The sequence below is a fragment of the Pestalotiopsis fici genome (genome assembly GCF_000516985.1).
Source record: "Pestalotiopsis fici W106-1 unplaced genomic scaffold PFICI_Scf_2, whole genome shotgun sequence".
Classification (NCBI taxonomy): Eukaryota; Fungi; Ascomycota; class Sordariomycetes; order Amphisphaeriales; family Sporocadaceae; genus Pestalotiopsis; species Pestalotiopsis fici.
Window position 1 is genome coordinate 4,288,247 of NW_006917092.1, and position 27,848 is coordinate 4,316,094.

At 51.1% G+C, this 27,848-nt stretch overlaps 8 protein-coding genes across 8 annotated transcripts; 5 read left to right on the forward strand and 3 right to left on the reverse strand.

Annotated features, from left to right (window-relative positions):
- Window positions 1–3,235: 3,235 nt before the first annotated feature.
- PFICI_03479 (uncharacterized protein) lies at window positions 3,236–5,291 on the forward strand (the record flags this gene model as incomplete). Its single annotated transcript, XM_007832060.1, has 2 exons — window positions 3,236–3,645; window positions 3,713–5,291. 2 exons carry the CDS (start codon window positions 3,236–3,238, stop codon window positions 5,289–5,291), a joined length of 1,989 nt encoding a protein of 662 aa, XP_007830251.1.
- A 2,151-nt stretch (window positions 5,292–7,442) lies between these two features.
- PFICI_03480 (uncharacterized protein) lies at window positions 7,443–9,495 on the forward strand (the record flags this gene model as incomplete). The annotated part of the gene is made up of 4 exons (XM_007832061.1): window positions 7,443–7,939; window positions 7,998–8,319; window positions 8,389–9,371; window positions 9,429–9,495. 4 exons carry the CDS (start codon window positions 7,443–7,445, stop codon window positions 9,493–9,495), a joined length of 1,869 nt encoding a protein of 622 aa, XP_007830252.1.
- Window positions 9,496–10,659: 1,164 nt separating this feature from the next.
- PFICI_03481 (uncharacterized protein) lies at window positions 10,660–11,658 on the forward strand (the record flags this gene model as incomplete). The annotated part of the gene is made up of 5 exons (XM_007832062.1): window positions 10,660–10,831; window positions 10,893–10,967; window positions 11,030–11,102; window positions 11,159–11,526; window positions 11,585–11,658. 5 exons carry the CDS (start codon window positions 10,660–10,662, stop codon window positions 11,656–11,658), a joined length of 762 nt encoding a protein of 253 aa, XP_007830253.1.
- Window positions 11,659–13,140: 1,482 nt separating this feature from the next.
- Window positions 13,141–15,857, forward strand: PFICI_03482 (uncharacterized protein; the record flags this gene model as incomplete). The annotated part of the gene is made up of 2 exons (XM_007832063.1): window positions 13,141–14,010; window positions 14,085–15,857. 2 exons carry the CDS (start codon window positions 13,141–13,143, stop codon window positions 15,855–15,857), a joined length of 2,643 nt encoding a protein of 880 aa, XP_007830254.1.
- Window positions 15,858–18,327: 2,470 nt separating this feature from the next.
- Window positions 18,328–19,267, forward strand: PFICI_03483 (uncharacterized protein; the record flags this gene model as incomplete). Its single annotated transcript, XM_007832064.1, has 5 exons — window positions 18,328–18,355; window positions 18,403–18,451; window positions 18,531–18,775; window positions 18,861–19,117; window positions 19,181–19,267. 5 exons carry the CDS (start codon window positions 18,328–18,330, stop codon window positions 19,265–19,267), a joined length of 666 nt encoding a protein of 221 aa, XP_007830255.1.
- A 600-nt stretch (window positions 19,268–19,867) lies between these two features.
- On the reverse strand, window positions 19,868–21,881 carry PFICI_03484 (T-complex protein 1 subunit zeta; the record flags this gene model as incomplete). Its single annotated transcript, XM_007832065.1, has 4 exons — window positions 19,868–20,106; window positions 20,211–21,469; window positions 21,634–21,728; window positions 21,840–21,881. The coding sequence occupies 4 exons, from the start codon at window positions 21,879–21,881 to the stop codon at window positions 19,868–19,870; spliced, it is 1,635 nt and encodes a 544-aa protein (XP_007830256.1).
- An 836-nt stretch (window positions 21,882–22,717) lies between these two features.
- PFICI_03485 (uncharacterized protein) lies at window positions 22,718–24,583 on the reverse strand (the record flags this gene model as incomplete). Its single annotated transcript, XM_007832066.1, has 3 exons — window positions 22,718–23,653; window positions 23,742–24,355; window positions 24,442–24,583. 3 exons carry the CDS (start codon window positions 24,581–24,583, stop codon window positions 22,718–22,720), a joined length of 1,692 nt encoding a protein of 563 aa, XP_007830257.1.
- A 1,586-nt stretch (window positions 24,584–26,169) lies between these two features.
- On the reverse strand, window positions 26,170–27,227 carry PFICI_03486 (uncharacterized protein; the record flags this gene model as incomplete). Its single annotated transcript, XM_007832067.1, has 3 exons — window positions 26,170–26,372; window positions 26,532–26,599; window positions 26,701–27,227. The coding sequence occupies 3 exons, from the start codon at window positions 27,225–27,227 to the stop codon at window positions 26,170–26,172; spliced, it is 798 nt and encodes a 265-aa protein (XP_007830258.1).
- Between the last annotated feature and the right edge of the window lie 621 nt (window positions 27,228–27,848).

The window sequence follows — 27,848 nt, forward strand, 5'->3', positions numbered from 1 at the left end:
GCGTGTGTGATGCATACTGTGTGTCGCCGGTCCTGCAGCAGTGCAAGGTAGGTAGGTAGGTAGGTAGCTAAATGGGGAGGCATGATTACTCTGTACAACTGTTGATGCCCCAGTATGGCGCGTTGTGTAGTGTGTGTGTGTGTGTGTGTGTGTGTGTGTGTGTGTTTTTGTGATGTGGTTGTCTTTTTGTTGTAGGGTGCCCCCCAACAGCGAGGACCAGCCATCCATCTACTTAGCAAAGCCAAAGCCAGCCTCTTGTATTGTCCCAGTGCTCAAAAAAAGAGAAGCAGAGAGCTTCTGAGGTAGGTATTTATGTTGCGCATGTAGGTATGTATGTGTTGACCGAGAGACCCCCGACCATTACAATCACCAGTTTGTTGCACCCATATGAATCCAGCCTTTTGTTTTTACTTGTACATAACCAGCCACCGCAGCGTAATGCAATTATGAGGAGATTCGTGGATAAAGGGTGCTGCTGTCTGCATTACTTGATGGCCCCATCACACGCGTGGCACAGCGAGCCATCATCAGGCCAAATGCAAGGCAGAAAGTAACAAGCGCCTCGCAATGCCATTGTTTGTACCTAGATGGATTTGGCGGCAATCAGCCCCTCGATGAGGCTCAACCGTAGGCTGCTAAGTAATTCTGCATGCCCTAGAACCTACACGGGATTATATTCACTCAGGGCTGTGCTATGTATCAAAATGAAAAGAGAGCATTAAAAGCACCAGACGGACTATTGAACGAACGGCGCTGATTTTGAATATAAATCATTGTCAAGTATAAAACTATGATTAGACTTTCTGGATGGCCTCGGTCCCAAAGTTTATAACACCATTCGGCAGGCGGGCGGGCGGGCAAACCCATGTGCGCCTGAGTTATGTACAATTCTTTCCAACGTTTTCAAGCAGTTCAATGCTTGCGCGCTCTGGGGAAGTTCCTTTTTAACTTTGTGTGAATGTACATAGTATATTTACAGAGGTGAGGCAAACTCCAGACAGCTGAATGATTGATCTAATGTATATGTATTACTTTTTCCCACTCCTCTAAGACGAGAGAGACGGAGAGCATCGATGCTTGAGTCGCGTACGTACATACCGATCTCACTCAGCTGGAGAGACAGGCCTATGGCATGTACCTACATGAGGCAAAGTGAGGTCAGGTACATGCAATCCCGAGAGAGGTCAAGTGTCTCCATCCAACGATGCCTCATTATTCCGTATACATCCATTGATCTGTCTACTATGTCTAGTGTGTTTGCCTCCTACTCGCCCATTTGTCCGGTGGTTGAAGACATGGAAGAAAAGGTAAATAATGTACCTAGGTCAACTGAGGAACAAAATGACATCTGAGATACTAGAATGTATCTATCATCCACTCTGTGGGGGAGAGGTCTGACTTTTTGTCAGTCAGGCACACATGAGAAACCCGCGCTGGGCCTGTCGGGAAGTCAAGTTTCGAAAGCTTATCGTCGACGACGTCGTCGACGTCGTCGTCGTCGTTGTTGATGGTGTACCTATCTAGTGCGCAAGGCATTGCCGTGATTGTACATGTACTATTCTTCTCCACCCGCCCAGGCGCGCAAGCAAGCACAGCATACACAGTACACAGCACTACCACTCGAATTGATTCGATCAATCAATTCGTCCTCGCTCCTGCCCAGCAGTGCAAGCAAGCCCCTGTCAAGAGAGCGTCGAGGTACATTAACATACATGCATGAACGAAGAGAATAGTTGATGTATATAGTAGTACCTTGAACTCGCTGCTCCCGCGGCCTGGTCCCTCTACGGCGTACATTTACCTCAGCTAAGCCAGGCCCAAAGTCCCCAAGGACAAGCCAGAAGTCATCATCATTGACAATCCATCCCATCCCACTGCTCATCGTAGGCTCCATCCATCAGTTTTCCCCCCTCCATTAACAATCCCAACCATTCCCCATTCTTTTGGCACAGGGAGGGTGACCCAGCGAGCTAGGTAATGTAGACCTAGCCCTCGCTGTTCCTCACTTCACCCTTGCGCCCTGGCTGAGTGGCTCCATCCGTGTGCTCCATCAGCGGGTTTTGACTGTCCCGGGAAGTGAACTTTTTTTTTTCCACTCACTTTCTAAACTCTTTGCCATTCTCCCATCATTGCCCTCGTCGCCACCTCTTCCCTCTTCCTGTCAGGCTGTTGTTATAGCCTCTCCAGACAGACGTAGTAGCCACCAAGAACGTCTCTCCGCCTCTCGTTGCGGAGTTTCAAACAAAGACTTCTATTCGAGAAAATAAATCGGCTTCGTCATCCCGAGCAATCCGGCTATTGTGCTAGTCACAATCGCTGCACGCTACTGGCTTGTCGTCATTACTGCTATCTGCAACCTGCGATCGACCCGGCTTCCGCTTCTGGACCCAGTCCATTCGGTGGTTGGTCTCTCGGAACATGATCAGGGTCTGTCAACGAACCAAAACACTCATGTCCGGTTGACCGTCTTAGAAAGGAAAGGGACCAGGAACGAGAGAAGAAGAAGAAGAAGAAGAAAGTGTGATTCGACTCTCGCTCTGTACATTTCCGGTCGGGTTTCTTTTTGCTCTTTTTTTTTTTTCATTTCTTTTTTCAGTCCCTATCAAGGATCCTGTCCTATTGCACGGAATAGGACTATTAGCGGACTACCCAAGACTTGTCTGTCTCTCTTGTCATTCTGTCCTCTCACCAGCCGTGGCACCGCTGCACTGCCTGCCAAAGCCTAACCGCCACCCCTCTGTCTCCAAGCAAGCAGGCCCTTGTCGCAGCCGGCTTGACCTGACTGACCTGACCTGGCTTGACCTCACTCAGCCTGCGCCTCTCGGCCAAGTGGGTGAACTGGCTGATTGATTGATCGACTGACTGAGACCGATCGGATTGCACCTCGCCGCAGGTTTTCGGGGCACAATATCGTCGCCCATCATCAGCACTTGGGGTTTTACCTTTTTCCTATCATATCCCACCCAAGCGCAATCATAGTCGCGCTTTTATGGGATTAGCATTCGAATGAGTTGATCCGGTACGCCTGCTTCCTCGTCTCCGTATCACCAAACTCCCTCACGGCTCGACCGCTGCTGTTATTGGTAAGCTTTGAATAACCTCTTGTCGCTGTACATGAAGTTTGGTCAAAGACTATGGGCTTACTCAATCTGTTGATAGCGAGCAACGCCTTCATCATATTTGCCGTCGCCACTGCATTTGTCCATCGCTGCTCACAGAGACAATTAATCTCAAGATGGCCGCGACATTTAGGCCGGTCAACATCGAGGTTCACAAGGAGGAACAGAGGGCCCCATCGCCAACGACGCCGACACCGACCAGAGCCACCTTTAGCCAGAGTCAACAACGGCCGCTGCCAACTTCGCCCTTTCCTCAAGCCGTGCAGATACCCGAAAGTATTGAAGAAGACGGCGTTCCGCACCGGGAGGACTCCCAGCGCTCCAAGAAGTCCAGGGGAGATTCGGAAGATATAGGCATGGAGGACTCGGATGCAGAAGGGAACGACGATGGTTCCGACGACGAAAGCGTAAACGCCGACGGGACCAAGTCGAATAAAAAGAAAAAGTCGCAAAGATTCTATTGCACAGAATATCCTCCGTGTAATCTTAGCTTTACTCGAAGTGAGCATCTGGCTCGGCATATAAGGTATTTTGATTCGAACCACATCCGTCGTGACTTCTTGATGACGACGACACGACTGACTTGAGTCTAGGAAACATACAGGAGAACGTCCATTTCAGTGTCACTGCTCTCGTCGCTTCTCCCGGTTAGACAATCTGCGTCAGCATGCGCAGACCGTTCATGTCAATGAAGACATTCCAATGGACTCTCTTGCGGCCACAGGTACAAGGTTCCAACGCCAAATCAGGACCGATAGAGTTCGCCAGCCCGGGCGGGCACGTGCATCGACGGCTAGCAGTGTGGGCGGAGGCGTCCGCGGTCATGCCAAATCGTTGTCAACGTCCAGCATCGGTTCCATCAGCTCGAATTTCAGCAGCGCGCGCGATGATATCCGGCGGCGCCCGCCTCCGCTCGTCATGGCTGATCCTCGGTCGAGACTATCATTCGAGTCCTATGGGAGTACAGCCGACAGTCAATATTCATACCGCCCCGTCTCTCCAAGCGACTTCAGCACACCGACATCGGCAACCTTTTCGACGGGCCAGAATAGTCCCAAATGGGGCTCGGGCATTGCATCGCCGACTACGTCGCATTCGCGTGCCCACAGCATGTATGCTCCGGGTTCGCGCACTCCGGGCCGCCGACTCAGCGTTCCCTCTACCGGCGGCAACCCTTTCCAGTCGCCTCACGGCCACGGACCACCGACTGGGCGCCCGCTCTTCGGCCCCGGCCATGTCAACGGCTCCATGGGGACGCTCTCTCCTTCGATCAGTGTCATGGCTTCCCCGACTTCGTCGATATTCTCTCGCCGCGACTCCATCGCTAGTGCTGCCGATGATGCATGGCGCCGCCGAACCTGGCATCCCGATTCCAGCAACTTTGCCGCAACCACCGCGAGCAGCCGCCTCAGCAACGTCATAACGCCGTCACAGTTCCAGCCAGGCCCGCTACCGATTGCCGACCCGACGTCTCAGAGCAATAACGTGCGACTGCCTGGCATTGAATCGTTTGACCCGCTGCCTCATCGGACAGCCTCTCCTCACAGGCGCATGCCGTCGCCCATGGTGATCGACTCAGACACACCACACCAGTCAACCCTGCAGCCCGTGCAAGAGCACGTCGCCGAGGATAGACCTTCAACTGTGAACTGGGACATGGGGCTTCATCGTGGACTGACCCGACTTGATCTCACCTCCAACACAACACCCCCACGGGACAGTGCGGGAACATGGGCTCAGGAAGTTCAGCAGGCAGTTGACGCCGAGGCAAACCGTGTCAGGCTGAACCCACCAACTGTTAGGTTCAACGATCAGGTGATTGTAACCAGCGCCCCGAGCATATCGGCACCAGCACCAGCACCAGCACCCCGCAGCTTTCACCAGCATACTATGTCGGCCCCAATGATTACACATTCGAGCGGCAATAAACGCCACGGCTGGTATCACGGGCCTGTCAACGCGCACGGCGAGGCGCGGCCCGAAAAAATAGCTAGGGTGGAGAGGATGGTGCATCCCAATATCAGCCATTTCTCCGGCTTTCCCGCCAGAAATCAACCTCCACCTCCGCATCCTCCATCGGCTGAGGCTGCCGGAGACAGAGACAATATGCTGCGCTTGCAGGCCCTAGTTGCGGTTGCGACGAGCGAGAACAGCGCAACCCCAGCATACTAGATGGTCAACCCCCTTGAGCATGGCGTATCCTTGACGATCTCGTTGGGTCGGGAGAAGAAGAAGTAGAAGAAGAAGAAAACGTTTGAATCAAAAAAGAGGGCCAGGGGGGCGGGGAAAGTTGGCAAAAGGAGAGCACAACAAGAAATTGGTCAAGACACAGACCTTAACATTCGGGAGAAGGGGAGGGGAGGGAAAGACGACCATTTGCAAAACGCACGACATACGACGCCACAAATGATGGTATATTGACGCCATGATCTGTACATTCGTGGCTTCCTCCTTCAATGGCCAATAACGATACCACGACCTCTCGCACAAACGACGAAACATCCCGTTTACGACGATATTTTGCATTGATGTGCTTCATTTACGATACCTTTGTTCCTGTTTTTTTTTTGTTTCTTGGTTTTTTCCCTTTTTCTTTACCCCTTTTCTTTTCATGTTTCAATGCGATGGCGTTTGGGGCTGCATTTACAAGGCTGGGCTCTCGAAATGCTTACCATCCACATTCGCTTCATCGAACAGATATATCTCTCCTCACGAATTTTCTTTTGCATTCAGTTGCGGCTCTGTTATTTTGGCGGGACGATGGAAATTTTGTTGGCTCTTAGATGTGCTCTTTTGGCATACTGCTGAAGTCTTTCCTTGTTGACGACTGAACGACCTCAAGATACCCTTCATTCTGTGGTGAGATGATGGGTTTGGCAGATGGCGAGGGACGTGGGATTTTAATGAAGATAGTAAACCATGCAAGTCCGTTGGGCAAAGATAGAGGTCACTCTCTGTGTGTGCGCCCACGGATGTTGAGTTGAGGGGGGTTGGGGGAGGATGGTTATCATTGGTTTCTTTCCCGCAAGATTCATCTGTACTGCATGAAATAGCACCAGGTGAAAGATCTACGGGCTGATATTTGGCGACGCGTGGAATTGATATTGGTAATGGACTTGGACGTCAGGTGGATGATATTGATACCCGTGGTTTTCACATCCTAAGTTTGTGCTACAATCGTTCTTACTTTCAAAGTATATTCTTACCCTCTTCAGATTGGAGCGATCAGATAAGCAAGCGAAATAGATGATTTTGAGCACCTAGGTTAACGGGCGATCTAACTCGGTCAAGAACTGGGTACTACTGTGCGTGGTGATGATGGAGGTATTTTGTGTTTATTTTACCCATCAGGCTATTTCGCGCTGTTAATCCAAAATTCTCAGAGCCGAAGCCGATATATGAACGACACACTGAAGTGAGTCAATACAATTGTAGACTCCCGAATTCATACTTCAGATGAATGGTTTTCTTATGCAAGACACAATGGCTATCCAGGTTGAGACTATATCTTCAATCCCCAGCCAATGAATTGTGCTCGTATAGTACGAACTGCTTGCACGCCAAAACTTTCGCGTTTTCGTCAATCGACCAACCCACACGTGAGAAATGGCCAAGGAGGTTCGTCTGCATGGATCGCTCCAGACGGTCAAATCCATCAGAGCACGTTTCAGAGGTGATTTATGAGAGCAATTTCATTTTGATCTAGATAGACACGAGTTTTATATTCGTCATGAGTTCAACTATACCTCTGTAATTTCATGTTGTTCGTTGGAATTAGACACCATATGACACTTGCCGAAAAGTGGTTGGTCACTGTTGTAACAGGTTTTGTGTCGCGGTGTGTGTGTGTGTATGGATATGCATTTCCGAAGTTCCAGACATGTAACACGGAAGTCGTGCTGCGGGGCGGTCTTGTCTAGCCAACCTTGTGTCTCGGATGAAGACTCGAAAGTGCGACTTCACAGGGATTCTCAATTTCTAGGCCCTTTCCAGCCAAGGTAGAGACGACTGACAGGCAATCATGCTCCTTCTTAAAAGGTTGTCAACACGGGCCGCCAGCGGATCGACTGGTCATGATGCGGAGCATAACCGACATGCCCGAGTATCAATAGCCAGCCTTGACCCTACCAAGGAAAACATTCACCGTTCTGAGGCTTTGACATCATGTACATCAGATTGAATGTTGATTGAAATACCTAGTTCTACTTAAATAAATGTACAATATTTTGCACCGGGGTCCCACCCACGCAGACTTTGCTATAGATACAAGAGAATTATACCCCAACTCATAGATTCACAGACAGTGGCCGCTCCAATATCACCATGCCTGCAGTAAAACAACCAATCCGGATCGGGGGCTGCTCCGGTGGCTTCTCAGATCGCCAAAGATCCATACATGATCTAGCAAAGAGTGGCGCTGTGGACTGCATCATTGGAGACTGGCTCTCGGAGTGTACAATGACACTACACGGCGCCGAGAAGCAAAGGAACGAGCAGCTCAAGAGAGAGGGAAAGCTGACAGAAGCAGCGCAGGGCCTCTTTGACCCAACCTTTCTCGACAATCTTTCGCCAGCCCTTCCTTACTGTCAGCAGTTTGGTATCAAGGTCGCTGTGAATGCGGGAGCCAGCGACACGGAGCTTCTAGCTCAGCTAGTCGACCAGGAGGTCAAGAAACAGGGCCTCGGTCTAAAGGTTGCTTGGGTTGCCGGAGATGAGGTGACAGACACGGTGAAGAAACTGTATGCCGAAGGGGAGGTCTTCCCTAGTCTGATGAATGGCAAGCCTCTCAAGGAGTGGGGTCATGACATTGTTGCCGCTCAGTAAGCTTTTGTTCCATCTCGCCCGCCATGGATGATGGTACACTGACTCTACCTGAAGATGCTATATGGGCGGATCTGGTGTCGCCGAGGCCCTCAAGCGAGGTGCCGATATTGTGATTGCAGGCCGCGTTGCCGACGCGGCTCCCACCATTGGTGCTGCAATGTGGTGGCATGGCTGGGATAGAGAGACAGATATCGATCAGATTGCAGGCTCCCTGGTGTGCGGACACTTGATCGAGTGCTCTGCTTATGTCACGGGTGGCTACTATTCGGGCTTCAAGAGCCTCATGGAGGGATGCGAGAACCTCGGCTTTCCCATTGCCGAGATACATGCCGATGGCAGCTGTATACTTACCAAGGAGGCCAATACCGGCGGAGAGGTTGGTATACGAATCATCTTTCATACATCTTCTAACCGCTGTACATGCTGACAAAATATTGTTGATCAGATATCCGTTGGCACCGTTTCGTCGCAACTTCTCTATGAGATCCAGGGACCGCTCTACTACGGCTCCGATGTTACGGCAAACCTGGAAGGTGTTGTGATGAAACAGCTTGGAAAGGATAGAGTCTTGGTGAGTGGAGTGAAAGGTCTGCCAGCTCCAGCAACTACCAAGGTTGGCATCACAGCTTGGGGAGGCTATCAGGCCGAGTTCCATGTCTACATCTGCGGTCTGGACCTTGAGGCCAAGGCAGAATGGACAGAACGCCAGATTCGTTACTCGATCGGCGATGCCATCAAGGATCTCACCTGTCTGGAGTTTCAGTTGCTAGGATACTGCCCAGAAAACCCCAAGAACCAAGACGTAGCCAGCGTCGACTTGCGCGTCTTTGTTCAAACCAAGAGAAAGGAATTGGTTGACAAGTTCACACTCGATGTCCCCGGATTCAACAGGTGGTGCATGGAGAACTTTCTACAAAGCTGCCCCGGTGCTACACTGGGAAATGACCAGAGACAGTCCCAGGGCAGGGAGTTTTATGAATACTTTGTCACCTTGATTCCTCAGTCAATCCTCAAACACCAGGCCATCTTGATGTGGTCCGGAGAGATCATCGACATTCCAGTGCAGGATAATGTCAGATCAGACTATCCGAGGGATCAGAAGAGCTACGAGACCCCGGATCCGGTGGCTCTCTCCAGTTTCGGACCAACCACCCGCGGGCCGCTTGGCTGGATTGTCGGGGGGAGATCAGGAGACAAGGCGAGCGATGCCAACGTGGGTTTTTACGTTCGCCACGACGATGAGTGGGACTGGCTCAGAAGCATCCTTACCATGGATAAGATAGCACAGCTCCTCGACGGCACGAATAGGGGGGCAAAGATTGAGCGATTTGAAATTCCTGGCATTCGGGCAGTTCACTTTCTGTTGAGGGACCATATTGACCGTGGATTCAACTCTACTTCCGACATGGATACCCTCGGCAAGAATCTGTAAGTTCTTCTCCTTTCAACGCCAAAGCCGCTAGGAATTGACTGACAATGTCCAAGCTGTGAATACTTGAGGGCGAAACATATCGATATTCCAAATAAATTCCTCGCAAGAGGGCGGTTCTAGGGGCAGAACAGACATACTGTAGCTGGGATACGGCCATTTGCCTTGTGTTCCCATGTGTACATTGAGCTTATACTAGGAGTTACGATGACCGAAGGATATGTACAATTCTCCCTGGCGCAGGCTACCAATGCCAATTATTTTACCAAATACACGTTTTCTTTATCTGTAGACATTCCAGGGCGGCCATGCTCAACCCAGGCTACAGCAATGCGCCTATCTTCATTGGTACATATTATCCTTTATTGAGGAAAAAAAAACTAAAGAATCAATTATTATTTCTGATTATTTGTCTTGTACACGTATTAATAAGCATATCCTATCTTCTACTCTCTTACAATATTACTAGGTACTCTGCAAGTCCCCAAGTGCTTCGCAATATCTGTGCTTAAGCTTATAGGTATTTAGATACCAGGCAGTTATGCATTTGTGATTTAACAGCCACTCGCTAACCTTAACCCAGACTGCACACATGTAGCCTAGCCATAACCCGAAACCCACCCAACGTCCCCCACAACAACTGGTTGCCAAATTTTATACCCTCATATTACGAGATGCTACGACAACTCTACTGTCGTGGCTGAAGATGAGTGTGAATAGTATTGAGCATTTTACCTTGACAGCTGGCCATGTTCGGCCCATTCGCCGTTGCCTATCTCAGTGATCCGGTTCCGTTCCCAATTTGGTCACCTGTGATGTTGAAGGAGGAGGCCTTCTTCAGATTCCATCCCGGCTAAAAGCAGTGCAGCTATGTAGATACTATTCACTCCATGGCCAGGACTAGCCATATCGAGCATTTTCCTGTCGAAAAAGAACCGTCTGGTATAGCAACATAGATTCACTTGGCCAATAATCAAAACCACTTGTTCCGGAGAAGAGGCTCAATGGGTCGCGCTGCTTGGCACTCTACTTGCCGCAGCCACAACCGCTTTATTCCTTTTTTTTTTTTTTTTTTTCTCTCTCTCTCTTTTCTTTTCTTTCTTTCCCCTCCTTCCTAAATAACCACTCTATCTCCGCTGAACTACAAGCCGCGCCTCTGCTCTATATATCACTCTGACTGAGATTCTCTCAACACCACGCCGTAGAGTACTACCTACGTATTTGTCTTCTCAATCAACTACATGGTGACCGTTGACATCGGAACAATCTCTCGGAACAATCTCTCAGATGCATTTAACGTCCCTCCTCTTGCCGCTTGCTGTGGCAATCAGTGTGTCGGCTGTAGCAGTTCCTGGACCAATCGACCTCATCCGCCGTGCCCACACAACAGGAACAGTAATTACAAAATGCTCAAAGCCTGGAGTGCTGGCTCTAGCCTTTGACGACGGTCCATATACTTGTATGTCACATGTCTGGGTTTCTCTTGGTCTCTGCTGCTTACATTATTGGTCGTTTTCTAGACACATCGGCCTTGGTTGACAAATTGGATGCTGCCGGGGCAAAAGGTACCTTCTTCTTTACAGGTACCCTTTATGGTGAGCGAGAGATATCTACTCGGGCTATTTTGTCTGTCATTTTCTTCTAAACAAAATACCAGGGTGTATCTATAACCAGAGAGCCGCCGTAAAGAAAGCATATGACAACGGCCACCAGGTTTCTTCACATACGTGGTATGTCATGATTACACAAGAGTGCCAATGTCCTACTAACCATATCCTTACCAAAGGACTCATGCAAATCTTGCCAATCTTGGCACCTCGCAGATCCAATCCGAAATGACCAAGGTCGAGCAGGCATTTGTCAACATATTCGGCAAGAAGCCAGCCTACATGCGTCCTCCAAACCTGGCAACAAGCAGCAACATGCTGTCAGTCATGAGCCAGATGGGATATTCTGTGATTACGGACGACATCGACGCCGGTGACTGGAATCACCAAACTGCTCAGCAGAGCGAGCAGAAATTCACACAGGCAGGGGCCAGCGGCAATGGTCATATCCCGCTCATGCACGAGACTTATGATTCAACGGTCAATACACTGGTGCCGTGGCTCATCAATTGGGCCAAGAGCAACAATCTCAAGATTGTAACTGTCGGTAAGTGCCCTTGGCGTCCTGGGTCGTTGTTGCTAGCCATAGCTGACCTTCATCTTAGCCGAGTGCCTCGACGACGCCGCGAACATGTACCAGCCAGGTACCTTCACGGGCGATGGGGCTACGAGCTGCTGATCGAGGTGCGATATTGCTTGCTAGAAACTGGTTGTCAAGCGAGGGTACGAAATGACTAAAAGGCTCCAACATCGTGGCTCGAAATTTGACGTGTCGATTCAACTTTTCTTCTCTTTTCCGTACCCATAAGCTACCGTAGATTTCAGAGACGCGAATTTGCGCTCAGCGGATACCACCTCGTCTTTGTTCCCATGCAAGGGTTTCGAGCAAGTGATGGCTATGAAATGCCACTGCAGTTCTGTTTTTAGCAACCCGAGATGCAACGACTGTGCTCATATAAGTCACGTTTGTTCCTCTGCTTTTCAATTACTAATACTCATGCCCACCGCAAGGATCACTCTATGCCAGCCAGCCCAAGTCTTGAGCGTATTCGTGAACCATTTATGAAGTAGGTGTTGCCTTTGAGATCAAGGAGTGTTCCTCTAGGAATATCGGGCACGGTGGCGCTATTTGATGTGGAACAGATATAATGAAATTCGTGAAAAAGAGTTATATGAACGAATGTTTATATTTATATTTCTATTTGTATAGATTCAGCAGTACTCGAGGCAGAGTCAGGAGCCTTATATTTCCGTTGGCACCCGTGCCTTTGCACAGTCCGAGCCAATCCTGTGCAATGGCTGTAGAGCACCATGGTCCTGGCCATCGGGTGTATAAATCTTTGTTTTCAGGGGAGGGAGGGGGGGAATAAATTTGGAATAATGTCGTTTCGTAGACATTAACAATTCGATAGTGGCGGCAGCTCAGGGTAAGTGAGTAAAGTCAGTGAGAATTAAACGTCAGCAATCCCGACCCGCAATCGGGGCCCGGGGCCATCTTTCTAGTAATTCCATATCCAAGTCTTGTGTAGTCAAGGAAATAAGTATGTATATCGCACCGAGTTTACCTATTTTTTTTTCTCTTTTTTTTTTCCCTCAATCTGCAGCTGTAATAACATTTCAACTTCATTGACCATGATTTAATTTTACTCTACTCCTACTCATTCGTTGACCATTGTCCCACTGAAGCATATTGATGCCTCGGCTATAGCAACAGTCAAGAGAGAGAAATGCAAAAATTCAGATGGAAGCACTATGCAAGCAGAACAAGTAGTCGAATGAGAAACATGGAGGAAAGACAATACAGAGTATGTAAGTGGTGAATGTAAGATGATACTTCGCCTACTTGCTACTAATGTACTTACTTACATACCTGCACATGTGTATTGAATACTGTCATGTTTGTTTGGTTCTTTCCCCACCAAAACACTAGAATAGCGGCGGAGCTTGCTCAATTTGTGTTGGTGTCCCACTGTCCCAATAAACCCCCCCAAGCTGAAGGAAGGAGGAGTCGCGCGACACGCGCCTGCGCCCCCAATTGACCACCCACATTACGGCTCTGAAGCGAAGCTCAACCGCCCGCGCGCTCACCTCGAATGCCAGACTTCGCGGTAAAACACCGGCGATCCGATCTCGAGTGGTTCGGCTCTATCGAGCGAGGATCATGTCTGCCGATTCGACAGACCCTTCAGCCTACCCGGCCTTGGCTGAGGCTGTTGCCGCCGTTCATGAACACGAAGCTCACGCCCACGCTCAGGTCGCTGCTGCTGCCGCCGCCGCCGCTGCCGTCGCCGCAGAAGGTGATGCAGCAGCAGCAACAACAACAACAACAACACAAGTTCAAGCTGCTGAACCTGGATCGGAATCAAGATCGGAATCTGGAAATACAATCATCACTGGACCTGGAGTCGTAGCTGGCCCCGAAGCTGATACTGCAACTGGGACTGGACCTGGATCCAGACCTCAGCCTCCGTCGCCGCAGAATCCACAACCTCATCACCATCATCCTCATCCTCACCACTACCCCGATCAACACCACTCTGAGCAGCAGCAAACGCCGCCGACTCACGATCAGCACCAGGCTCACGCTGCACCGCCGCCAGAATCGTCCTCGCAAAGCGACAATCACCAACTTCCCACCTCTCTCCAGTATGACGACGGCCTTTCGGTTGCCGCCACTGCTGTTGCCCATCATGGACTACAGGCTCTCGAGGCTGCGACTGCTACCGCCGTCGCCCCGAGTCCTCTGGCTCAGCAGTATGCCCAGTCCGCTTCAATGCATGTTGCCGAGGTCGCTCCGTATACTCCCATGACTCCCCAGCAGTCTGTACACAATGGCGCCTCCATGAGCCCTACTCCATTGCAACCGCAGCCGCAACCTCAGCCTCAGCAACCACCTCACCAGATGCCACCACACCCGCCGCTGCTGCAGCAACAGCAACAACAACAACCGCCGCCGCCGCCACAGCAGGCTGCCCAAAAGGTGACAAGACTTCGCCGGGCTTGTGACATGTGCAGTTCGCGCAAAGTAAAGGTGAGAATCATTCCGTCCTTCGCGGCATGTTTTAAGATCCGTCAAGGCTAATTTCCGTGGCTATCTATATGTAGTGTGACGAGAGTGGTCCGCCATGCAAGCCGTGCAAGGACTTGAACGTCGAATGCACCTTTTCGAGAGAGATGAAGCGGCGCGGCCCCCCGAACAAACATGCAGAGGCGGCCAAGGCGGCCAAACGAGCCAGAATGGAAGGACTTTCACCGGTTCAGAACATCACCGATGCCCGGGTCATCCTCGGCGGCCAGGCCAATGTCCTTGATGCCGAGGTCATTGCCCCTTGGCCAGTCTTGACTCTCTTGGTAGATGACTTCTTCACCTACATCCATCCTCTCATGCCCTTTCCTCATGAGCCGACCTTCCGGGCAGCTTTCAATGCTCGGGCCGATAGGACGAGCACCGAGTTCCTTGCCCTGCTTGCCAGTATGATAGGCGTTCTCGTAGCATCTTTTCCACGAAGTGCTCGTGCACATCTCAAGGCGACGCATAGCACCAACCTCTTTCCGACGGCCATAACCATGATAGATCGCTGTCGCGCCGTGGCAATGGACGCCCGCGGATCGACCTACATGGCCAAGGAAGACATGACTGTCGACGACGCAGCTACAAGCTACTTCCTAGCTCTATCAGCTGCCTATACCTTGCAATGGAAGACATGCAAGAGATTCATGGCTGAAACCATGACCTTCTGTCGGGAACTGCTAGCTCACCGACGATCAGACGCTGTTTCAAGCGTAGCCGACATAGCAGCCGCTTTGAGCGGCACCAACAGGGCAATGAATCACATCCAGGATCAAATAAGCAAGCGCATCTTTTGGGTCATGGTGGCTGGGCTTCGTTCAATGACGCAGCTAGGCGCGTCCATCAACGAGATACCGCTCCCGCCACCAACCACACAGGAACCATACCCTGATTTGCCAGTCGAAGTTGACGACGAGCTCATATATCCACATCAAATTCTTGCCCAGCCTGAAGGTACCACGGCACTCATTACCGGCTTCAACCACAATGTAAACACGTACATGGCCATGAATGAGCTTGTCGGCGTTGACATGTGCTACGGCATCAACTTTTTTGAATGGTCTGCCCAGAAATCCATGTTGAGCAACGCGCTCTCCTCTACGAAGGCCCATCTGGAGAGGCTGCCTGACTCGCTCCAGATCAAGATTGATCCGGCGCAGCTCGAGAATGGCCTTGGAGCCGTGGCTGATGACCCAAACCTGCGGTACTACCCGCCAGCATTCCCGGCAACTCAACCACCCAATGACGTACGTCACGCCTTGGCCGAGGATCCTCACCGACGAAGGCGGTTACAGTTGGAGATCCAGAAAGCCAACATTTATGCATCTCAGCTGGCCACCCGTTCGTATTTTGTCGAACGCTATCTAAATCTCCGTGACAACCACAAGGCACAGGAACACGCGGCCACGGGCGACGCGAAAACCAATGGCGACGTGCGTGATGAGATGGATAACATGGTGTATGAAGAGCGCGAGGCCATCATCAAGAACTTGCTCACAGTCCTCACATCCATCACTCAACGCAACATGGAGCCAAATGGGGTCTCACTGGTCAACAAGATCCGGCAGATTGCAAGCACACTGCTCAATGATGCTCCAGAGCGTAAGGGGCCAGTAGCAAAACAAGCGGAAGAATACCTGGGCAAGTTTCTTGAGATACTGGTCAAGCTGGAGCGCACTGGCGCCAATACTGCGCCTGGTACCATGACACCGCAGGATGAAGATGACGAGCTACAACACTGGGCGAGCCTGCGGGACTACCAAATTCAGTTTGTCAATAGTGGCGGCTTCCTTGGGTCCTCGTACTAGTTCTGTGATGGCCTTGCCATTCTGCTGCCCTTTGGCCCCTGATGCCGTTGGGACCCTCAAGTCGCGCGGGTGGGTGGACGCTATACAACTAACCTAGGCAGCTCTGGTTGGTCACATTCTCAGCATTCGTGTGCCTTTGATGCCACCATGCAAACAAACACTTTCGCCCATGATCTGCCGGGTTTAACCCTGGCGCGAGTTGAAAGTCGATGGACAATGCATTGCTATATGACCATGACTTTGTACAGTAGAAATTTGCCCAGCCTTTTGTTATCTGATTGATACCCAAACCTTTCCTGGGTCTGCGCAAGGAGTTTATGGGCTCAATGGGGACTGTCGAGCGCTGCCGCCCATGAACCATGTAAAAATGGTTGGACCAGCTGGCTAGATGTATGAAATTACGAAATATTAGCACTTGTCCCAGGTCCTGCCTGCTTGCTGAACCAAATCTCGGCCCACGACAAACAGTATTATTTACGAGTGACTGTCTGTGATGGGGACAGAACTCCCCAAGGTTACCAACATCATCGGAGAATGGAACTCCGTCACTACCTGTGTAGCCTGGTGATGAGTTGCTCCAACTCCGTCATTGCCGGGGGTAAGCTGGAACGCGTCATCTCAACACGACTGAGCCCAGGAGGAGTGTCCCGACCTCCAGACATGTGTGGAGTCTATACAAAGCTAAGCTGGTGAGGACAACGGTGATATAGTCAGTCTACTACGAGCCGGAGCTGATCACACGTGATGGCGCACACAGGTGGCTTTTACCGTGACCGTTTTCCGCGACATGATGAATGCGGGCATGAGCTCTGCCGTCTGCATGATTTAGCATTGAAGTCGTCCGCCCTCTCCTGTGACTTCGGAATCAGTGAGGGAAATTCTAGGGGCATTTGCTTTGAATGGCTTGGACCCCCCCCCCCCCCCCCAACGGTACTATCCCGGCGTGGAGTGTCGCCAATGGATTCGTGGGAACGTTGACCACTTTGGCTGGAGAACGACTTGACTGATCCGGGAGGGTCGTGTTCGAGGGATGCCTCCTCGGCGATATGCAGTGCTAGTGTCCGAGCAACACGCACCACCCCTTCATGTGGCCATCTATCTGTAATTTGAACATGTCCACCCTGGCTCGTCCTGACTGACCAAGCTGGCCAACGTCGAGGATGGAAGGAAGAAGAAGAAGAGGAAGCAAAATCCAAGGTACATCATGAGTGCTACGTTATGGAGTGATATGTTGTAATCGAACCGCGGCCTCATGATGGTAATAGAAGATTTCTACAGTCCTAGCGGCAGGTAGGATGTCGTTGCAGTGTCACAATGACCAAGTACTTTCTCCTGGAATATCACACACACACGACGCTGCTGTTCTATGCATATTTGACCTTATAAATACAGCCATTCTCCAAGCAATGTATTGGTTGAGTGTCCGTTTTCATTATTGCAACCCTTCTCTTTCTTGGGACGTGACCTCGCGAGATCCAAGGAAATGACAAGCCCTGCTTCACTAGAGGGGGTTTTCTCTTTTCCATCCCTTGCAGAATTGTGAGTGGCTTCAGGTTGGCAGTGGCTGGACACGGGATGTGTTTTCCAAACGTTTGCGAATCCTTGGCTACAACAAGAGTGCCAACAACGTGTAAGCTTTTGACAAGACTTTCTGAGAGAGTATCCATGGGATAAAATTCATTGCGACTCGAGACGGTAATAAGCATATTTCGTATTCAAGGTTGCCGAGTTGGACAAGATAAAGGGCAGATCCAGTATGGCTTTGTCTTCGTTCTGCCGGTTACGAGTCAATGTTCGTTGGGACAGTTGGCCGGGGGACCTCAAAGATGATCTCTTTTCTGTATTGATAATTCGAGGTCCCATTTTCAATCTTGACAGTCTCACTTCAGGGGTTCGCTTCTTTGACGTTGCGGTTTTACTTTGAGCCAGTCAACCAGCCGTTACTCGACCACATCTCTGATTGGTGGAGCAGCAATTCCCCTTTCCTCTTCTGGCAATTCTACAATACACTCCGCTACACGCCAGGACCCCCGACGTGACGAAAGCAATGCCGTTTCTGGAAACCCTCCGTCTTGTTCCTAGTCAGGCAAGTATGTCTAGGCACAATGCCAAGTGACCTCCGGGGGGACGGGAGTTCTATAGACGGCCCTGCATAGGATCCCTCAGGGGGGCTCGGGATCGTGATTGCTCCATCCATCGCACCAGGAATCATCATTGGTGAAGTTTGCCCAGGAATGATTGTGGCGCTCTTATAAGTTGGGTCGGCCATCTCTCTATCCACTGTTTTATTCTTGATATCGGGTCTGCCAAGGCTGAGATCTATAGTATCGTGTTGCCAGATAGATTCGATTACCATTGCTGATCATTGCCCTCCTCATACATCTTATTTACTCTTGCACCTTTCCCCCCTCTGACACGATGAAGTTTCTCGTTGCTCTTTTCGTCTTTGGGTTGTCCCACGGTCACTGTAATGCGTCACCATACCCACCCCAAAGAAAGTAACACCGTGACTTGAGATGATCCACTAACTCGTATTTTCTCAAAGATACCTTTCCCGATCTGACGTACGACGGCGTCACATCTAGCGAGTGGGAGTGAGTGATTTTTTTTTTCCCCCAGTCAGTTGGATGGTTGCAGCCAAATATTTGCTTACAAAGACGATGCACAACACAGGTATATTCGGGAGACGACAAACCACTACAGCCATGGCCCAGTACAGGATGTGACTGACTCTCAGATCCGCTGCTACGAGCTGACCGAGGGCGAGGGTGCCAATGGCACCCAGACTGTCGCGGCCGGAGATACAGTCAGCTTCGTCGTCGATCCTTCAATCCAGCACCCGGGCCCATTGCAGTTCTATATGGCCAAGGTCCCCTCGGGCGAGACGGCCGCCACCTTCTCCGGCGAGGGTGATGTCTGTGAGTATCTTGGCCGAGAGACATGAACAGTAGTAGTGGTAGTGCCAACAGGACAGATTCTCTAATCTTGGAACTTTGTGCTCAGGGTTCAAAATCTACGAAGAACACCCAACCATTACCACGGATGCCATTACCTTTGCCTCGAGCGGCTTGACCACTGTCTCGGTCACCATCCCCTCGTGTGTCGCAGCCGGCGACTATCTCTTGAGGGTTGAGCACATTGCCCTGCACAGCGCCTCAACGGAGGGTGGTGCACAGTTCTACCTGGCTTGCGCGCAGCTGACGGTCACGGGCAGTGGCAGCAAAACCTTTACTGGAGTTTCTTTCCCTGGTGCTTACTCGGTGAGTGAAATGGAAAATTCGCTCTACAAGCCACGTGGAGGCGATTGACATGAATGATTCTAGGCCACCGACCCAGGTATTCTCATCAACATCTACTGGCCCATCCCCACCAACTATACCAACCCAGGGCCAGACCCAGTGTCTTGTTAAGGAATCGTCCAAGATGGCCGCAAATGCAATGCATATTTGCTCGGTCTGTTCCCTTGGTAACTGCCCTGAAGCTGGGGGGCTCATAGTGGTGGACTGGTGAGCGTATTGGTAGTGTCCACACATATATGATGATATCAGCACTGGCCTTGGACAGAAGCCAAGAAAGAGATCTTGTCGGGACCAAGGCTCCAGACTCCCTTGTCTGCAAGAAACATCTGTATCGGGGCTGGATTAGTTTGATATTATAAGATGGATCTATTTCACCAAGCTGTCTTTTGATACGTGATACTTTAAAGGCCAGCCCCAACAGTCACCCTTCACGCAATCGAAAAGCGAGGTAAGAAAAAAAAAAAAAAAAAAAAAGACTGCCATAGCCGACATACATCCAATGTCCTCCCCCTTTTGCTTCACAAGAGGGCTGTTTTGATTCATGTCTATAGAAGTGGGTTTGGTTTCTCCTCATCAAGGGAAAAATCAACAACTCCTTTTTGTGCAATATTACGTTACAGTTGACTTCTCGCAACGACGGCGGCGTTTTATCTTTGTTTTTCTTTGGTGCTCACCTCTACTCTCTTACTTCTAGAAACACTACTTCTCTTCCTACTCCTCCGGGCCGTCCATGCCAGGACCCGGACCACCCTGCCGTCCCATTTGCCGTGCCTTGAGCAGCTCGTCGCACAGCAGCAGGTTGGAAGCGATACTCGAGGAAGAGGCAACGCAGTTGCGCAGTACTCTGAATGAATCGTAGACACCCTCCTGAGTAGGGTCCATGGGCTCGCCCGTGGTTAAGTCGAGACCAACAACGGCACCGTCGGCATGCTCGTCTTGGAGTGCCGCAACTGTTTTCGAGCATTTTCATGTTAGCAAAACAAGATCCTGGTAGAGCTTCTCTGTCTCCACCTCACCCCTCTCTCTCTCATATCGGGGAGGGACAATGACTTACGGGCATCCTGAATATCGTGGCCGGCGTTGGCAGCGAGCGTCTTGGGAATAATCAGCAGGGCGTCGGCAAAAGCATCCACACCCCACTTTGCCTTGCCCTTGACCGTCTTCTTGAACGAGTCGCTCTTGAGATGAGCTGCGCAGGCAACCTGGAAGGCACCACCACCGGGCACGACGCTCTTATCGACAATCATGTTGTATACACTCCGCAGACCGTCTCTCACGGCGTCCGAGATTTGTGTAATGGTGTGCTGGTTAGGACCCTTGATCATGAGGGTCACCGACTTGGGCTCCTTGACATCCTCAATAAAGGTGTACTTCTCCTCTCCCAGCTGCTGCTCGTAGACGAGGCCGGCCCAGCCCAGGACGTCGGGCGACAGATCCTCGACGCTGTTCTGGGCAACACCTCCGCAAATGAGCTGCAGGCGCTCCATGTTCCTCCGCTTCGCTCTTCGCAGGGCAAAGATACCGTTCTTGGCCAGGACATCGAGGGAAAGGGGGTCGATTCCCTTTTGGTTGACAATGACAAAGCCCTTGCTGGGATCATTTCCGCACACCTCCTTCTTGAGCTCGACAATCTTCTTGAGCTTGGCGTCAACGAACCTTCTCTCGCTCTCAACGAGCTTGTCGCGCTGCTCGGCGCTTGAGTAGAAGAAGCCCGAGTTGATTTCAGACTTTTCGTACTCCAGACTGACGTTGAGGGTCAGGATGTGCGCGTTCTCGACTCGCTTTGGCATGTCTGGGTGTCTGGGGCCGTGGTCCAGGGCCAGGCCGCGGATGAGCTGGGTATCCGAGGCGGTCCTGTGCTGCATCTTCATGATCTCGACCATGTGCAGGTCGGGCTTGGCGGGGGCCTGGTAGATGGCCAGGACGGCGTCCACAATGTCGGGGGTCAGCTTGCCGGCCAGTGTCGAGTTCAACTTGGTGGAGAGCGAAGTGCGGGCGACGGAGAGGAGCAATTCGCGGTCGACCTCCTTGGGCAGCTTGAACGAGTCGAGGAACTTGAGGGACTCGGTCTTGGCGATCTCGAAACCTTCGGTAATGATTCTCGGGTGCAGGCCTTCGCTAATGTATCGGTCGGCCTGCTTCAGGAGCTCTCCGACCAGGAGTACGACCGAGGTGGTTCCATCGCCGCAGATGTCGTCCTGCGCCGTTGCCGCTCTTGCAATCATGACTGCCGTGGGGTTTTGAATCTGCATCTCGCGAAGGAGGACGTTGCCATCTTTGGTGAGCTTGATCTGACCTGCACCATCCACCAGCCTATAGGAAAGGGGGAAAGACCCATATGTTAGCGAGGTTCGGCCGACTGACTACCTGCCTGGCTGCCTGTTTGTGGAATGTCGTCGAGGGGACGATGGGGTCGGGGTCAGGTGGGATTATCATGGCGGTCTGCCACGAGAGAAGAAGAGGACGACTGCACCTACATCTTGATGGTGCCTAGGGGGCCCAGGTTGGACTTGAGCACATCTTGGAGGCCTTCACCGGCGCTGATGTTTACTTTCAGAGCTTCACCTCGCCGCTGCAATAGAAAGGTGAGCAATTAGCCAAACATGAAACGAACCGAACAGCACACATGGTGAGTTGCTGTTGGGCTGGTGTTGGGAGTGTCTTGAGCAAGCTGTATACGTACGCGCGATTCGGCCTTTGGATTGAGAAGCTGTGCGGCAGACATCTTTGATCGAAATGGAGGGATGCCAGGGAAGAAGAAGAAGGAGAAGAAGGAGGTGGTGGGGAGGGGGGGGAAAGGAAGGAAAGGGGGGGTTTTGTAGAAAAAAAAGAGGCAGGCGACAGGTCTGGCGATGCGATGTTGCTGCTGCTGCTGGTGCCGCTGCTATCGCGAATTATCAAAGAGCCCTCTGCAAATGCACGAGTCTTCACACACACACAAGCTACCTTCTTCTGGAAGGGGAGGGGGGTCGGAACTTTTTTTTCGGGGGTCTTCTGAGTGGCAGCAGCAAACAGTACATGAGTTCGCTCAGCAGCGGTACAGTGATTAGGTACCTACGGTACGTAGCTTGCCACAAACCTCTGTGTCTTTCTGCCTGTCACCTGTCACCCGGTACCTCTTCATACTGTGCACATGTGGGGGTTGAATGGGTAGTCTGCATAAAGCTTGCTTGGTTTGCATGACACGGCACAAAATACGCATAGCATAGATGCAGTCCACACTACAACTTCTGCCAGCTGCCAAGGTGTACATACTCTGTGCCCCCCCCGCCCTGACACAAACTCTCATCCTGCTTATGAGTGGACATGGAGTTCAGCGGCACTCAAATCGGCCTGGTACTTTTGTGAGAGCGACATCATAACAACGTTACTTTCAATTGCAGCATTGATGCCGTGCATATTAAAGAGGTACATACACTAGGACGTGGAAATACAACCAAATATGTGTGTACATGGACCACAATTAATACAGACGTGTATTTCAAGACAGAGAGGGGCATTCGTAACAACATGTTGACCTTGATGAATCCCCGTTTCTGCTTATTATGGCTGTCAGCGTCGCTACTGCTGCAATATTCTTTGCTCCCACGCCTCTGGCAGCATGGCAGCAGCAATGTGATCATCTTTGGGCTTGGTAGCCAGTCCCAAGTAGTCATCCATGATCAACCGTGCAACGTTCATTCCCGATAGAGCACTTGTTTCCATTGTGGAAATGAAACTTTCCATGCCCGATGTATAGTAAAGCCCTTCGCGCAAAATGGGGTCTTGGAAGGTCACCCGGGGGAGCTTTTGCGGGTACGGGTGAAACACGGTCGGGTGAATCCACGAAACCGCTTCTACCACGTCGAACTCTGCTCGTGTCTCGGCATCGACGGGTCCCGTGAATGTGTCAGGTACTCGCACTCCCAGCAGAGAGGATAGAAACTCGGGCGTCACCTTGTCGGGCGAAAATATCTTGTACACGTTCTCCCGGCGCTGCGTGCTCGGGTTCATGGCCGTCCTCACCAACGTCGCTGAGAAGAAACCAGCCTTGCCAGCTGCCTCGGCGCCGGGCCGGGCCGTTTCATCATCTGCCAGCGTCGTCAGCACCGATGTGGGCACTGTCGCGCCTGGCTGCAGCTTGAAGAACTCTGGGCTGAAGCGGAAAGGCGAGGCAAATAGCGTCACGTGGAGAGTGACATATGGTATCTCGTCAATGGGCTGTTGCAGCAGATTCTCGTCATGATCAATACCACTGAATTGGTAGGGTGTGGCAACGACGACGTCATCAAACTCAATGTGCTCAGCCTCGGCTACGGTCCCGGCAGCGTTGGTCGACTCCCGCGTCTTGAGTATATACTTGGAGGCCGGCGCAGACGGGTCGCTGCGACTGGCCAACCCGATGGACGCGACCGAGGTGTTGAGGTGGACGTATGCTCTCGCATAGCCAGCCATGTGTGCAAAGATTTGCCAATTTCCCCCCTCGACAGCCTTGGCCCCGTCTGCTGCGAGGGACACCTGCATCGCCCACGGTCAGCATTACAGTTTTGCCTTTGTGCGTCTCCCTTTATGCATTCGTTCCCTTCCTGGACTTGTGTGTACATACCATGGCACCCAGCCCATGGATGTAGGCTAGATTAGAAGCGTAGTTGACGCGAGTGGCAGTCTGTACCAGGTGGCGTGCAAACATACCGTAGAGCCCCTTTTCCTCCAGAAACTGCTGGCCCGTGAGGCCGGTGATTTTGTGCAGGCCCAGTTCGTATACTCTTGTGGTGAGTGAGCGGAAGGGGAAATGGGGTGCCTCATATAGTTTCAGAAAGGTGGCGACGGTCTCCTTGACCAGATTTCTCGTGTAGTACGGGGCAGTGCCATATTTCCAGACGAGCTTGGCCACATCCCACCACCAGCTCGTCGTGGAGTCCTGTTCAAAGACAAACTCGTCGCCGTTCCAAACGCCCAGAAGGGTGTCCTCATCGGGACCCGGGTCGATGAGCGGGAGGTTGAAGTCATGGGCAGCATTCCAAAGGATGTGGTTGACGTTGACAAAGATGGACGCGCCCAGCTCTACCGGCTGCATTGGGTCGTCATAAGCGTCGACCGTTAGGGTGCGACCGCCAATGCGCTCAGTCTTTTCAAACAAGGTGATGTTGACGGCCACTCCTGCTTCGTCGGCATACTTGCGGAGATGGTAAGCCGTGGAGGAGCCGGCGGCACCAGCACCTACACTCACGTAATATTGCTTAATATTGCCCCTTTCTGGTCGTCCTTGGCCAGGCAAACAAGACGATGGGGCAAAATATACGCACCAATGATGGCAACCTGCTTTACTGAGTTGTGGCTCGCAGCATCGCCGTGGTCAGCGGCAGCGGCGGCAGCAGCGAGAGCGCCAAACGAACATAACAGTAGCGTCGTCAAGCTGGACGACGAGGTCAATAAGCCGTAGTACATGTTTGGGAATGGTCTGCTGGCGGTTGACTTGTTTTCCCTCCACCCAGTTGTACAGAATAGGTGGGCACGACGCTGACCGACTGGCTCGCGTCGTGATTTGTTGTAGCGATTATTTATTCCGAAACGTCAGGTCTGTCGTCGTTTTCCAGTGTTGCAGCTTGATGTCAGATGAGGTTGATGAATAAATGAAACCTGGGCCCCACGGGTAACATATTTATGGGCCTTAGCGTCTAACCGTTGGGTGAGAAGTCAGTCCGTTCATTGGCGGCCAAGCTTGGCCCCCACCTTTCTGGCAGATCATATATTTTGTATATATCTATATAGTACCTACTTATATAGGATTCCATTTCCCTCCCACGCTATAATAAACCCCCCCTCTCCCCTCCCGGAGCCTACAATTACTGGCATATCCTTATGTAGGGCATAGGCAACTCTTGGGATTCCTGCAACGGGTAGTACTCGGTATCTGCAGGCAAAAGGTCACCAAACTCCAAACCCTGGGACATGAATGTCACCGTACTCTGTATATCGGAGATAACATATTGTTGTTGTTTTTTCAGTTGCCTCGAACAAGTACATTGAGCCGCCACTCCATTACCAACAAGGACTACCGCGCCTCTTCTGCAACTCACGTTTTGCTCTTACGATTTCCTTCTACACATCATCAGGAGCATCGTTTAGTCAAATGTGGCATCTGTTGCCGGGCCACTTCAAGACCGCATTCAAGGAGCAGTTCTTCATCCCTTTGGTATTCAAGTCTTTATTATCAAGTTTGACACGATATTAGAGTCATCTTCTCCAGATGACTGCGTAGACATAAACAAGGCCAAGGGCGTGTTTGGTCCAGCACATGTCCGAGTCTTATGCTGCCCATTGGCACTAGACACGGGACCAAGCCGGTCAAATCATATCTACTTTCATATGATTCGGTGGATAGCCTCCCTAAGCAGGCCTTCCTTGTTGCGACCTGCGACTGGAAACTGTCACAAGGATCCTGTATTCGTCCAAGGGAGGGTACTTATGACAGTTTCCAGTCGTGACTTCGTTCATGCAACGTTAGGGCTTATTCAGACTGTCTTGGGAGTCAGCTTTAGAGTGTGGCAGACGAGTACACATATACAGTATTCGACTTTCTCCACGAATGACATTTCAACTTGAAATCAAGAAGCAATTGGAAAGCATACAGTAGCATCTCTTGGTTCTGATTTGCCATTCCCTACTTAATACTGACGAGTCAATCCTCGTTGTTGCCTCCAAGTCTATCAAATAACTCGTGTCCCTCCAAACTTGGTGGATTTTTTGTTCTCTGGCGGAAGCTGGCCTGATTGAGATGATAGTAATGGTGATAATAATCCATTTTGAACTGATCAATCCGGTGTTCGGGAGTGAGAACATTGGCATGGAAGCGGTCAAGAATCAACTCATATTCTGAAACCTTGCGTTTGAAGATTTTACGACTCTTGGGGTCTTGTATCCTTGAACTTTGGTTGGCAGGTTTGGATCTGGGTTTTGTGTAGAAGACACTGTGGGCTCTAAGAATATGCATTATGGTGAATTTATCGTGCCCCTCTTGACTTTGAGGCAACCTAGGAAGCCTCTGTCATTTCGGCATATTTTGCGCCCATTGTCTCGTCCCATTTGTCGACAATGGCATTGCCAATTCCCGCCGTGATCATTTCGTCACCCCTTTCAAGCTTTTTGCTGATTTCATCTATGAATTCCTCGATACTCAGAGCATCGGGGTTCTTGTGCTTCTTGTTGTCGTCGGGATCGTCACGGTCCCTGTGCACTGGATAGAGCCCCCTCAAGATGATTAGCGATCACCTTTTCATTTCGCAGTGCTGACAATAAGTAATGTCAAGTCATGATAAAATGGCGCCTTGGGGTTGACTGTCACAAGCGACCCCAAAAGACAGCAACATAACACAATGCTATGAATCTTGCTTACAGTCGGTCCCAACTGCTGGCGGTGCAATCTCAACGATGCGCACGCTCGTACCCCGGAGTTGTGTCCTGCTCAATTGTCAGTCAGTCGCTCAGTCAGACAGCTTCCATGATCGTCTGTTCTGGACAATACTATGCAGAATAGAGATGAAAGTTCTGGCTTGCCTACTCACCTGATCGCTAAGCTCCAGAAATGCAGCCAGGCCTTTGTGCCATTGTAGACAGGGTTGATCACGGAGAATGGCACAAAACCCAGGACACTCGAAACATTGATGATCATCGAATGCTCCTTTGCTTTGAAGTGTTTTAGGAATGCCAATGCTAAATGCATGGGCCCGCGGATGTTGATATCAATCTCCTGGTCGGCTTTTTGGAGAAACTCGTCTGGATCCTGCTTCAGTACCTCCAGCGGCCGCTGGACCCCGGCGTTGTTCACCAAGCAATCGATCTCGGGATGCTCCTTGGTGATCTTGCCCACAAACGACTGGATATCGGCGACGCGGCCCGTGTCCAGAACATAATATGCCGTGACCCCAATCTCCTTTGCCGTGGCTTTCAGGTTGGACTCGGTACGCCCGGCGATGATGACTTGTTTGCCCTGAGAAATAAAGTACTGTGACATTGCCTTGCCGATGCCGCCGCCGCCACCTGTGACGAGTGCACATTTGAAATCCATGTTTTGAGAGCCGGGAGGCATCATGGCAATAATGACTCGGTTATTTAGACAATCTGGCCTGATTTCGAGAAGTCTGCTCCGGCTTCGAGGGGTGTAGGAAGAAGAAAGAGACTCCAGGGGACAAGGGGCCAAAGATATCTGGCGGCTACGGTATTCCAAGGCAATCTAGCTAGAGCCGACCCTTCTCAGTGACAACATCTACCATCCTGATCATGCGTATTTCATGTAGGTGATGACGTATATGATATCTCCTGGGTACCATTCCTTACGCTAGGTAATGGAAACTACATTTTTTAATATACGAGACAGTCAGGCCAGAGTCCGCCCTGGCCGAAACGTGTGTCAGACGTCTCGTGCACTACATATACACACATACATGGAGGCATAGGACACTAAACTGTCAACGGAAGTGTCGGTAAATGTCATATACACGTACCGGCAAGAAGAGCTGGACAAAACCTTAATAATTCCAAAAGAGACAGCCGTGCTATCCGATCACATCTACGTGCACATGGTGTTTATGAGACCACACCCCGCAGAGAATACAACCTCTTTCACGTTTTGAATATTGACATTGCCATCGCTCCCTTCGACTGAAGCTGCAGCAGGGTTGTACTGTGGTGTACGCAGAATGTCAAATACCCA